The following is a 14006-nucleotide window of genomic DNA, read 5'->3' as shown; positions in this document are numbered from 1 at the left end:
AAGCAAGAGCAAGCAGGTGATGTTTGAGGCTATAAAGGACAAACTTCCAGCATAGAGATTCAAGGAAGAGGGTGAAAAGATCACAGACAGGGACAAGGCTGCCTTACTTAGGGAAAAGGGTGTTGCAGTAGCTGGGATATGAAATTACAACAGACAGCACAACGGAAAAGGTGCATCTCTGACACTTTATTTCAGAACATTATCTGCGAGATTAAATACCTCTGATATTCTTAAACTAATTTTGTGTGAAGATAATTTGGAGTGCTGGAATGAATAAATTGAGACTGAGTTGGCCTGAGAAAATATATAATTCTACTCTGAGCATTCAGGTTTAATCATTGGATCACAACGTGCCTTTTGATATTTGTTGCTTTTCTATGCGTGTGGAAATTGAGAGTAAGTTACTTTGGACTCTTTCGTATGAGGATTGTCCAAAAATAGTTTGTTGTTGAGATAATGAATGATAGACTAAAGTCATCTGGATGTCTGAAAAAGAAATTAGAAAATGTGTTGAGAGACTGTGGAACAGCATTCATTCCTTATCTGATGAAAGTAGTAGCTCATGTCAAAAGTGCTTTGCTCTCAAGTGCTTTGGGCCCGGGTTTTTAATTCGCTGTGACTTAATGCTATTTACTGTGAAGGGGAAAGAATGAGGGAAGCAGGAAGCTGAGCAGAAAGACCGAGGTGGATCAGAAGAGGGAAGGAGAGAGGAAATCACCCTATCTGATGCAGCCAGAGTGACTGCTGGCCACTGGTAATTTTTGCTTGGTGAGAAGGTTTCCAGAGGGGAATTCTTCAGATGAGAATTGGCTGATGGGCAACAGAGCCAACTCCTTCTTTTTCCCTCCTTTGAGCCATGGTTCCTCCTTCCTTTCCCATTAACGATGCGCTGATTCCACTCTTTTTGTGCGTTTATGTGCAACGTTGCGTGCCGCTCTGCTTGCAGAGCTCGCGGTCACATCCGTGCTGGAGATGGTTGTTGGTACAAGTCCATGCTGATGCACAAGCATCCGTGCGTTTGCACACTTAGTGCCTAGTGTGGGTCCTGGTACTTTGATGTGCAGATTTGCAGTGTTAGCTCAGTGGCCCAGCAGCATGGGAAACGTAAATATCCTCAACATGGCAAATATTCAATGTTGGAAAAAGCGTTAGTCCTTGGTATTTTCCATTTTGCTGAGCCATCAGGAGCTTGAGCGATACTGTTGGGGTAGCAGTAGCCTTTCAAACAGGTAAGGCTACGCGGAGCTGGAAGTGGTAGCGATGGGGTTCAAAAGCCAGGGAGGAATAAAAAGAGTGGATGGAATAAGCTGTCTTTTTCTGCTGCTCTGTGCCACCAGGGCAGGTGAACGTTGCCGTATCGCCTGCGTTGAAAAATTTTTAACAAACTGCAGTTACTTCTCTGAAAGAATTGCTTGCATATCATCATAGGCATTGGCGTTTGCGGAGCTGGGCAGATAATAACTAAATGGTAGGTAAATCACTCCTCAGCGGTTGCTTTTAGGAAGTGTCCAACGTAGAGAAGTGTTAATCGGGAAGGGCAGGAAATGCAGCACATCAAATGTAAAAATAGCTGCAAGGTGCTTTCTCTGCATTCAGGATTTTTTGAATTTTCTGATTAAAGTTTCACATGAAAATATGCTAGCGGTAGATAAGAAAGTTATTTGGAAGGGAACGGAAGGCGCTATTATGCCTGAAATCAGATTGCTGCCGTGGCAGCGCTTCTGAACGCCTCCGTGGAACGCTTGCTGGTGGCCCACGGTGAGCGGCTCGTGCCGTGGTCCTGCCTGCTCCCCGCTCCCAGGGCTGCACAGGGGCCGTGGAGGATGGCTAAAGCGCTTGGCATGGAAAAATGGTGTTGGGCAGGTGGGTGATGCAGTTGCCGTTGGGAAGCTGGAGCATCACAAATGTAGGAAGAGGAGCGGAGATCCCCATGACCATCTCTGAATGAGTCTGTGACCCATGGTTTGTGAAGAAGGTGGAAGGAGACTTGCTGCGAGGTGCTTCATCATCAGACTGTTACCCTGCTTGACAGTCAAAAAGCCATTTCCAATATTTTGGCTTTCTGCTCTAGCGTCAGACCCTGGAGGAAAACTTTAGACTCCAGCGAGTGTGTCTGGTACATTTTGTCAATAGTTTGTTTCCAAACTTCATAGTTGTCTGAAAAGCCATGAGAAAATTTATCTTCTTTGTGCATGTTCCAGTCCTTTAAGTGAATGATCTCCAGCTACGGGGCTCATAGGAAAATGGATAAATAAATAAGACTGTTGTTTTAAATAAAGAAGTTTGAGTGTTCAGCCTTCTTGATAAGCACGCGGCTAAAGAGCAGGGTGAGGAAGCATTAATGCTAGCACTCAAGATACTGTGATCTGCATCTAAACAACATGAAATGGGAAATGTCTCCTAATTTTTATGTATGTTAGTGTTGAATATTGATCGAATTTCACTTTGCTTACCTTTTGCAAAGCATAAGGAAGGCAGTACAAGGCATTCTCAATAGTATTAAGAATTATTTTTTTTTTAAGTGCCACTAATGAGAAGTGTGTTTGCATCACACAATACAATTATTTTGTCAAATCTTCATTCAGTCTACTTGTTCCCACAATAGGCCTTTATGCTTCTTCATATTTTGTTCCGTGTTGCTGCTAGGAAACCACTCATCCACATCTGAGAAGCACAATTAAGTGTCCCTGATACAATATAGCTTCCATTACATGCCGATATAAAGAAGACATCAAAAGGATTCATAAAATAAGGGCCATGGTTGGCAAGGATATTCGGGATGGGGACTTCATGTTAAGAGTCTGCTGGTACATTGAGTGGCACGTGTCATCTTAACAAGCAGGCACCAGCCTTTAAAGCATACGATTTCCAGCAAGCTCAGGGACCGTGAATGAGGGACCTTCTCTTTGTGTACTTTTTCCTTTCTTACGTTGTACACTCTCCCATGCACAGCTCCAGATGAATGCACCGTCCAGTTCAGTGGTAGAACAACTTCTAAAAGGCACCTACCTTCCGGGAAAAGTTGTTATATCCGTTCATCTAGTTATAGTGAACGTTATATCAAAGACAACTGCTTGTGTTGGTTTTTTGTTGTTCGTCGTTTTGGTTTTGGGTTTTTTTTTTTTTTGCATGTACCTCCTCTACTTCTTTATGAATAAAGGTCTCAGAGTGTGTCAATGTTAGCATTTTAATTTGAATCAGGAGCATTCTTTGGAAACAAATCTCCCGTACGTCCCCCCGACTGTCATATCTTGGTTTGCATCTCGAGCAGGCTCGGAGTATATGAGCTGCTCTGTTTGGGGCATGCCACGAACCTGATGTAGTCTAGGGGCGTGCTGATTTGCTTCAGCTGCGACTCAGCGGCATTCAGCTCGTGAGACCAGGCTAAAGCTATTCTAAAATATATTGGGGCACGCACCCCAAACCACTTACAGCATGGACATCGTATTCTTAACACCAGCCGTTTTACACTGCAGATACACTGACATTGTTGATAATGACATTATTTTCTCAAAGGCCTATTTATTTCTGGAAAAAGCCCTAAAAGCACCATGAGCTTTGCTTTATTTGTAAAAATAGTCTTCTCTCAAGGGTTTTGAGTTTGACTGAAATGTGTTAGGAAGCCCAAAACTATTCCAAAAATTGTCTTTTTCTTACCTGTGTGATATCCCTAGTGCTATCTAACAACAAGAGAGGAAGTTAAATAAATTTTTGAGGCTAAAAAGCACAGTCTGATCATGATTTCATACAAAACATCAGTCCTGGAGCCCGCACTCACGCCGTTTTGACGCACGGTTCTATTTTTGGCTGCCTTCTGTATCACAAAGAAACCAGAGAGTACCAAATGGGTTTTCGGATGCACTTTAATTGTTGATGTATCTCAGTTTGGCAACTAAAGGACTTAATTGCTATTGAATCTGTTTCTCTTGCTTTGTTCAACATTGCATCTTTTTCCCTCTCTGCTCAACAGCTTGCAAGTGCAACGGCCATGCGTCTGTCTGCAACACAAATACAGGGAAATGTTTCTGCACCACCAAGGGAATAAAAGGAGACGAGTGTCAACTGTGAGTTCGTTTCACTTTGTTATTTGAAATCAAAAGGCAGCGCACATTCTGGCATGGAACCCCTACATTTTTTAATGATTTGTATTTATGATGTCTCTGCTCATCTCTTCCTGCTGACAGTTGACTAACTTCATTGACGGTGCAGCCAGCCATGCTTCCCCCAGGGGGATAACATGAACAAAATGATTTCCTGAAGATTTCCATTTTTAAGAACATTTCAACTGGGAATGTCATGCAGAAGGGATGGGGTGAAAAAATAATGCCCCCACCCCCCAAACTATACATGCCACTTTGCTTTATCCCTCAGTAGTTTCTTTTTAATTGGTAGATTTTTACTGCCTGTGCACTCTGATGCTGTTCTGGGGGAGTGTAAATATATCTGAAATAAGACTTTGACATTCAAGCATTTTAATGGAGCAGTTTCAGAGCAACAAATTTGCTGGAGGTTTCTCTGTAACATAACAGAAATGCTTTTAGTGTAATGTTAGCGGAAATAATTTCATTCCAAATAATTTCATTGCCAGGTTTATTTTTAAAGTGTTGCTCACATGAGTAAACGTTTATAGGACTAGATCCTGGAATAGCCGTAAATGTAAATGGAAACTTTAGGTTTTGACTGTAGTAATCCAGTTCCGTGCATTGTGAAGAGCTAATAAATACATTCCAAGTGGATGCAAAGGTTACTGTCCAGAATTTTATATTTCATTTTTACTGCATACTAGTTTGACTTGCAGGGATTGTGGAATTTCTTCAGCAGCCCAATATAGCTCAGACATGCATCTTTTATTTTTAATTGTGTACCGTTATCGGCACAGGTAGTGTTTTCTGATTTCTAGTGGCTGGGAATAAATAGAACTGAAACTAAAATCCATTTATTAAAAAATATGTATTCTTTTTAGGTGTGAAGTTGAAAACAGATATCAGGGAAATCCACTTAAAGGAACGTGTTACTGTGAGTACTCTTGGGATTATGTTTGAAGATAAAAAATGTGCTTGAAGTTTAAAATATCTTATTTAAACCTAGTTTTAGTTGCCTCAGCATCTGTTTAAAATACAGGGATTTAAGGGAAGGACTAAAAAATAGTTTTAAAAAACTTCAGTTTTGACAAAAGTGTTGTTTAAAGACAATGAAAATACTCTTCTTGATAAGGTCTGTGTGGTGATTGGATCTTTCAGAGCAAACTTTTGAATGTTTTTCACATGACTGAAATGAAATCTGGTCTTCCGGAGAATACTCCAATATATGTATACCTAATAAGTCAAAACTAAAGCATGTCTTCAGAATGTTTGCAAGTGCAAGATACTATTTTTTTTTTGTTTTTTTTTTTTAAATTCTGTTCCATCTTAGAATGGGTAAGGTTTCAAAATTGCCACATTTTCTCTGAAATGAACAGTTGGATTCCTGTGCAATTCGAGAAGATACTTTGCCAAGATTCAGATTACTTAATGGAAACTCTCCAGCTTCTATTTGCAAATATTAGCAATCAGCACGCTGGCAGGCATGGATAGATGTAATCTTAAATTACATAAAGATGCAAGTCTCAAATAGTAGTTTTGTGCAACACAGAAATTATCAACATGCTGTATTTAGCGAATTTGAATTCTGCTTGCGTAGCCAAACAAGGGCACTGATGGCTTCTCATGACGGTCTCTTTGCGAGGATGAGCTAATTCATTGCTGCCAGTGGCAGGGGTGATAAAGTGGGCAAAAAAGGGGAAAAAGACAGAACTTTACAACTCTTACAGGAACAACCTTGTGCTATACAGATTCAGTCTCACTTGGTTTTCTTCTTTGAAAATGTATCTCTTAGTGCTTCATAGGAGTTGTGGGTAGATGTCAGAAGGTTGCCTAGCTCATGTCTATCCAACAAGGGCTCTCCAGGAGGCAATAACAGAAAAATAACGCCTGGTGTATAGCTTCATATTTATTATTGCTTGGAATATCTCTGCACGGGTTTGGGAATATGTGCCAGTCATAATATTGCATTTTAATAAAAGGATACTGAGCCTGGTGGATGTATCCCCAAAACTGGCTGTGCACTGTCGATTAACAGCGAGGTGATAGCCCAGCCCTAGGCAGGCATGAGCATAGGAGGGCGTACAGGTAGGCCAAAAACTGGTCCTGGCATGCCTGGACGTGATGTGACCCAGAGTAGGATGGCAGCTGGGTCCATTAACAAGTAGCTGCTCCATAGAAATCCTCCCTGTACAGTCCACTGATGTACAGAAACTTATCGCGCGTGGAACTTAGTCCCCTCCCAAGTGGGGATTATACAATCTATTTTATTTTGCTGGTATTCCCTTAGCACGTGGAGGTATTGCAGTATGGAAAAAGTAAATGTCTTGGCATGTTTTTCACAATGTATAGGTATGAACAGTCATTTAGATTAAGGCTGGAGGCTATCACCTGGAAGATGTAAGCAGAATCTTTTTCCCCTCTATATTCAACTTAAAAAGAGTTTTTTGTCCCTTTTGTGCGGGATCATACATAGGTTGGAGTAATTTGTAACAGCATGATGACTCCTAGTTGTGCTCTCAGTGCAAGAAACACTTCAGCAACATCATGCCTTGCTTTGCAGAAGTTTTTTTCATTCCAGGACATGGGATAACTTTCTCCATGCGTTCCTTACAGATACTCTTCTCATTGACTATCAGTTCACCTTCAGCCTTTCTCAAGAGGATGATCGCTATTACACAGCAATTAACTTTGTAGCAACACCCGAAGAGGTAAATTTTCTACTTTCCCTTTAAACTTCATCCTTTGGATATATGTTTGTCAACTCTTGGCCATGGAGGTGATGAATTGTTAGTTCTGCGAGTCTCCAGAAGTAGTCTCTTAACCTGGCGTGTATGTCCGTGCACGTGGCGTGTACGTATGCACAAAGCAACCAGAACTTTTTGAGCTTGACTTGGCCATGCAGTTTCAAATCTTCATGGTAAAATTTTATGAGGAACCACAGTTGATTCTTCACGGTTGTTTGAACAACTGCTGAGCAACTCTAGTTTTGCTTGTCGTTCAGCCAATACGTTATGTCTCTGTTCTTCCTGTTTTATTCTATGCACGTGAGTTGTTTTGTTCTTTATTATGCTTTCCTTGGGGAGGAGGATACTGCTTTCAGAAAATGTAAATAGTTTTTTGCTTGATGCATTTGCTTCATGTAAATAACAAATTCCAAGATGTTTTTTCCAGTGAAGATTTGCTAGGACACAGTACAGTAACACTGTTATCCTAAAAATGAGTTTTCTGTTTTTTTTCCCCCAAGCAAAACAGAGACCTGGACATGTTTATCAATGCATCTAAAAACTTCAACCTCAACATTACTTGGTCCACAAGTTTTGCAGGTAAAATGAGCGTGATCTGACTTTCTTGGTAGCTTGTTTCAGTTACCAGTTTTCAACAAATGCAAATTTAATTGGGGAATTTTTTTTTTTAACATATGAGCTTATTCTGTAATGGTTTTAAATGTTAGGCCTGGGGGGCAGAAGTAAAATATTAAAAAAAACTATGTTATTCTATCTTAATAGTGTATTTTGGAAACATCGAAGGTGCAAATTTGATTTTAGTAATGCAATATTTTGGCGTACAGTGATTTTTATAATGCTGTGCAGCTTAAAATAGTAGTGTTCGGACGAATAGTTAATTTTGTAACATTAAATTTCAGGATGCTTCGCCCTTTTTGTTTGCCACTTAAAATTAAAATGTGCATTGAAACATCTTTTCTTGCTACTTTTTAACATTTGAAAACAGCTGGCACGCAGGCTGGGGAGGAAATTCCAGTTGTTTCAAGAACCAATATAAAAGAATACAAGGATAGTTTCTCCAATGAGAAATTTGATTTCCGCAACAATCCAAACATCACTTTCTTCGTTTACGTCAGCAATTTCACCTGGCCGATAAAAATACAGGTAGGAGCTCTTAATGTGTGTATAATTATTTAAAAGTACTTTTTTCTTTCTCTCAAGCAATGTGTGCTTTGTGTCATCCAAGCTGAACCAGCTCGCGTTGTAATCCTGCAGCAGGCAAAGGGTTTTGATGTTCCCAATTAAGAGCAAAAAGGTGCGTCATCTTCTGATGTTGCCTCAGCCCAGTGGATCTAAAAATACACTGTGAAATAAAGTGGGATGCTTGCTTATTAACAGGGCTATGTTCTAACGAGGTCTCTGACTTTAAATGTGTAGATACTGCTGTTGAAGAAAACAAAGACTCATACAGCCAAAAACCAAGCCCGGAATGAGAAAACAGAGGAAATGTTCTTAGTGTCTCTTTTTAACATCTTGTTCTCAAGAGGCGCAGCTCAAGGGCCATCCCCCTTTCTCCTTCTGCTACCCAAGGCTGGTGGTATCTGCAGAATAAGATGAAGCTCAGTCTTTCCCTTAATTCAGTGCAGTCAGTTAACACACACGTTGTCTCGGGTGCTAGGCTGACTGTGTTGATAAGGCTAGTGTTGAAGAAGCAGCGGATGAAGCTTGGTGGATCATGAAAACACTCATAGATCACGGACTGCAATCACAGGGACTCTGCAACTGCTGCGGCAGCCAATAATTCAGAGAAACTTTGGCCACCTTCTTGCTCTGGGCTAAGTCACGTATCAACCCGCAGTGTACTCGGAGTGATACGGGCGCCCTTTGAAGGACAAAAGCACTTCTAGGTCTGGAACAGAGATCTCAAATGGTGTATATTTGAATTCCGCCTTTTTTAAGAAGCTTGGTCAAATGTGGGAAGCTGAATTCTTCCATCTTCACCCTTATTCAACCAATTACTATGTGAAAGCTGACGACTTCACGTTAATTTACTTGATATTTCAGACATATCAGTTACACAAACTCACCATAGGGGTCACTTCCAACAAAGGTAATGCACATGATAATATGGAGCAAGGAAATAAGTTCCGCCTGGAAAAAAGGTCCTTAAGCTATAGTGATATTTTTCAAGGTGTTTCCTGAACTTTTTAAAAAATACTAGGAATACTTGTGAAATGTCTGCGTCACCTTCTGTTAAAGACGGTGGGTTTTCAGTACGCGGGAAACGATCTTGTTGATTGCAGACTGGTAGATTTGATAGGTTGACTTTGGACTGCATTTTGGTTCTTTTTAATATCGCTTACAATATTGGTAATAATTTTCCATCTGGAGAGTTTTTACTTTGCAAATTGGTAAGTCTTGGTTCGTTGTCAAGTCCTAATATTTAGACATGGAGGAGTTTGCAAGAGCTGCAAGGTAAAACCTTTATGTCGTTGGATACTCCAGCAGCAAGTACTAAGCCTCATTGTTTTCATTTAATGTAAGTACTGCTTTCAGTAGAGAAAGTAACATCCTGCGTACAACGGTGGGCACTTGCATAATGATTTATTTAAATCTTCAGGCTTCTCTTTTTATCAAATTGGTAACCACAGGAGTCAGAAAAAAAAAATAATCATATTTTATTTAACTTACAGGTTATGTTGGCTGATATTTTACTTCCTGTAATGCTGGACTGTGCCTTATCCTGATTTATTTATTTGCTATTTCTTGATGCAGAACTGTGTGTTAGGACTTTGTAGATGTTTAAGAACAGTGCTGTCTCCTGTCCCTTAAGCTCTCCTGCATTTACTCCAGTCTCCACCCTACCTGCACGTACGGTGAATTTCTGCTAGCTTTTCCTATGCCAGTGTTGTCATTGAGCTTAAATGTCCCCTCCATCTTCTTGTTTGACAGCTGAGTCTCCCACTTTCCCTGGATGAATTTGGACAATTCATATCCTCTCTCAGCCTTTAGTGTTTGTTTGTTGGCTTAAGCAAGACAAACCCTCATCATCTTGTCCTGTGAAACAGGTTATTCAGGTTCAGTTGCCGCATTTGTTTTTCCTGTGAGCTTGCTTATATTAATCTCGCTTGTACAGTTTTGGTCAGCCATGTACAAGTCGTGGAGATCAGGTCTCACTGTTGCTTTTGTCGTGGTTTAGCCCCAGCCGGCAGCTAAGCCCCACGCAGCCGCTCGCTCACTCCCCCCGGGTGGGATGGGGGAGAGAATTGGAAGAGCAAAAGTGAGAAAACTCGTGGGTTGAGATAAAGACAGTTTAATAGGGAAAGCAAAAGCCACACACACAAGCAAAGCAAAGCAAGGAATTCCTTCACTCCTTCCCACGGGCAAGCAGGTGTTCAGCCATCTCCAGGAAAGCAGGGCTCCATCACGCGTAACGGTGACTTGGGAAGACAAACGCCATCACTCTGAATGTCCCCCCCTTCCTTCTTCTTCCCCAGCTTTATATACTGAGCATGACGTCATGTGGTATGGAACAGCCCTTTGGGCAGCTGGGGTCAGCTGTCCTGGCTGTGTCCCCTCCCAGCTTCTTCTGCACCTGGCAGAGCATGGGAAGCTGAAAAGTCCTTGACCAGTGCAGCAACACCTAAAACATCTCTGTATTATCAACACTGTTCTCGGCACAAATCCAAAACATCGTCCCATACCAGCCACTGTAAAGAAAATTAACTCTATCTCAGCTGAAACCAGGACACTTTGTACAGCAGTATCTCTAGGCTCTTTATGGACCTTTCTGCATCCTTTTATGGCAGTATTTTGCTTTGTTCATTCTCATGGCTGCAGCAATTAATAGTCCTTATTCATTTTAATATGGACTAATATACCCTGTTCTTTCACATCCTTGCTTTCGAACTGATGAGCTCCCAGTCTTGATAGTGAACATTCTTCTCAGTCCCTAATAGCATTGTAAAATGTTATCCTGCTGCTGTTACTGGGCCATATTGCCAGTCCTGAAGATCATCTAGTTGTTCTGCTGTGGTGTTCTTTTTCATATTTTTATCAATGATCCCCTTCAACTTTGTCAGCAGATTGTGCAATTAGGACATTTCCTTTTTGGGTCTGCGTCATTAATGAAGATAATCAGCCAAAGTCTGTCCAAACGCCATCCTTGAACTAACTTCTGTCCCCCTTAACTGCTACGATCTTGAAATAATCTTCACCATCTTTATCTTGCCCAGGACTTTCCAATGTATTGAAAGCTGTAATGAAATTTGGATTAGCTCAGCTGTACTTCCTAGGTCTAGACAATTAATTATTTTCACAGGCAGAAAATAGTGGGCTGGCATAGCACAGTTCACCGCTGTCAGCTCTATCGCTTGTTGAATTCAGTTTTTCATTTACTACTTCAGTTCTTTTATTCAAAACTTGTCCTGAAACTTTGCATACTGTCGAGGTCTTGGGAGCGTGAATATCTAGATTCTCCCTCCTCCTCTAAATACAAGTTTTAAATTTTCCACAGTGCCATGCTCGGCTGGTAGATTGCTTTAACAGCCTTGCTACCAGAGGCACTGTTTCCTGTGCCGTTTCTTGGGGAGTGCTGGGATGCACGCTGTCTGCTGTCACTGGCTTTGGACACATCAAAATGTTTAGTGTTTTCTCCACCTTCGTTGTGTATCTTTTTATACCCTCGTTCCCATTAGACACTTTGCCTTGCACCTATGTTCAGTGTCCTTGTCCTTAATGAAAACTCTAATTTTAGTTTTAGGGATATAGCTGATTGGTTTTAATCTCTTGCCTATCCCTCTTCCCTTTCCCTTTCTGGTCTCCTTTACTTGTATGGCTGAAACATCTCTTGCTATTTTGTTTATTGTTTGCTGAGGTCTAGCACAGCTTGACATTTGGCAGTTCTTCTTTTATCTCTCTACTACTTGCTGGCTTCTTGCTAATGAATCCTTTCCCCTCCATAATATGTAGACTCTTTAATTGTTCCTAATGTCCTTTTTGAGGATAGTTCTGAGGATACGGCTTTCAAATGGTTTTGCATCTTTGACCTGAGAGAATTACTGAGATGGCTGCTTTCCCATTCCTTATCTCCTTAGTCCACTTGATTTTACTGTCTTATTTAATTTCTCACAGTTAAAAAGAGTGAACTTTGATTCACTTACAACACTTACCTCGTTTTATCCTTACTTTAATATGAATTTGCTTGTGTGCACTCAATCTAGAGTAATTTTATATCACCAGCTCTTCTTAATGTCCTTGTTACTTGCGAAAACAAAGTCTAAAATAGCATCAGCTCTTACTGGTTGAGAGACCCTTTTTGTGAAGAAGTCTGGTGGCGATATCGCATCCAGGAATATGTGGTCCTTATGATTTCTATCACCTTGCTCTTCGGTTCATAGCTAAGAAACTTTTTTCCTAGAATTGGTGTTTTTCTGTCATCTTTCTCCACGTACCTATTAGTGTTGAATGTCTTGGTCCTTTCTCACGTTCGCAATAGCAGTTCTTCTTTACTTTGCTATGGCGTTGTCGTCCAGCTCCAGGAAGCCCACCTGCACCTCCTTTTGCTGGAGATCTCATCGTAGCTCAACATAGCAGTCCTCCCTCCTTTCTCACAGCAACCCAGCAGCATTGCTCGTTTGAGTGTGAGGTAAAACCAGTTTTCTTCTGCATCCTTTAACAACCGTTGGAGACTCAAGTCTGCATTTTGCATTCCTTAATTTGACAAACAGCATGGTCGTCTTCACAGAATCCCAGAGTGGTTGAGATTGGAGGTGACTTCTGGAGGTCATCTGGTCCAGCCTCCTGCTCAAACAGGGCCACCTAAATCCAGTCGCCAAGGTCCATGAGCAGGCAGCTTTTGAATATCTCCGAGGATGGAGACTCCACAACCTCCCTGGGCAACCTGTGCCAGTGCTCGGTCACCCTCGCAGTCAAAAAGTGTTTCCTGATCTTCAGAGGGACCCTGCTGTGTCTCAGTTTGTGCCCATGGCCCCTTGTCCTGTCACCGGGCACCACTGGAAAGAGCCTGGCTCCGTCCGCTTTGCACCCTCCCTTCAGGTGGTGCAAACACCTGAAATATACATTGAGATCCACCCTGAGCCTTCTCTCCTCCAGGCTGAACAGTCCCAGCTCTCTCAGCCTTTCCTCACAGCAGAGATGCTCCCGTCCCTTCGTCATCTTTGCAGCCTTTTGTTGGGCAGTGGCCTGTATGTCCATGTCTCTCTTGTACTGGGGAGCCCAGAACTGGACCCAGTACTCCAGGTGTGGCCTTGCCAGTGCCGAGTAGATGGGAAAGGATCACCTCCATCGACCTGCTGGCCATGCTCTAATGCAGCCATTGCATGATAAGCAAATACAATTGGCCTTCTTTGTGGCAAGGGCACATTGCTGGCTCATGTTCAATTTGTTGTCCACCAGGACGCCCAGGTCCTTCTCTGCCAAGCTGCTTTCCAGCTGGGTGGCCCCCAGCACATACTGGTGCCTGGGGTTGTTCCAGGACTTTGCACTTGTCCTTGTTGAACTTCATGAGGTTCCTCTTGGCCCATTTCTCCGGCTTGTCAAGGTCCCTCTGGATGGCAGCACAACCCTCTGGTGTATCAGCCACTCCTCTCAGTTTGGCATCGCCTGCAAACTTGCTGGGGGTACACTCTGCTGCGTCATCCAGATCATTAACAAAGATGTTAAATCGGATCAGACCCAATATTGACCCCTGGGGTACACCACTAGTGACTGGCCTCCAACTAGACTTCATGCCACTGGTCACCACCCCCTGGGCCCAACCATTCGGCCAGTTTTCAATCCACCTCACTATCTCCTCATCTTAGCCCATATTTGCTAGGTCTACTCTCGTGACTATTGTCACGTCTCCTTCACAAAGAGCCTGTAGCCATATAGATCTGCTTTTGGCTTTACTTCCAGTTCATTCTCCATCTGGTGTAACTGTGCTGTCAGATTTGATGCCACATGAAAGCTTTTCCAGACTGGATGCTGAGGCACAATGCAGTTGGACACTGTGCTTCTCGCACCACCCAGGGGTACTGCTTTACTCTAACATTTCTTTTCCCTCCTCGCCATCCTGATCATTTTTTTTGGAGCAGCTGATGAGTAGGAGATAGTATTATGAAAAGTAATGGTTCCACAGAGAAAAACGAGAGAAAAGTCAGTAAAAAAGTATGATTTGTCTCCAGGACTCCCTGTGTCC

General features: G+C 42.1%; 1 protein-coding gene across 2 annotated transcripts in view; it reads left to right on the top strand.

Annotated features, from left to right (window-relative positions):
* The window catches only part of ATRN (attractin), a 160772-nt gene that overhangs the window by 78851 nt on the left and 67915 nt on the right, over positions 1-14006 (top strand). For both annotated transcript variants that reach the window (XM_072861201.1, XM_072861202.1), the window contains exons 20-24: positions 3971-4064; positions 4964-5016; positions 6696-6790; positions 7327-7405; positions 7812-7969. In XM_072861201.1, coding sequence (XP_072717302.1) covers positions 3971-4064; positions 4964-5016; positions 6696-6790; positions 7327-7405; positions 7812-7969 — 479 coding nt within the window. The remainder of the gene's footprint in view (positions 1-3970; positions 4065-4963; positions 5017-6695; positions 6791-7326; positions 7406-7811; positions 7970-14006) is intronic.

This window comes from Ciconia boyciana, chromosome 5 (assembly GCF_034638445.1).
Source record: "Ciconia boyciana chromosome 5, ASM3463844v1, whole genome shotgun sequence".
Taxonomy (NCBI): domain Eukaryota; kingdom Metazoa; phylum Chordata; class Aves; order Ciconiiformes; family Ciconiidae; genus Ciconia; species Ciconia boyciana.
This window is presented reverse-complemented; position numbering and strand designations above follow the sequence as displayed.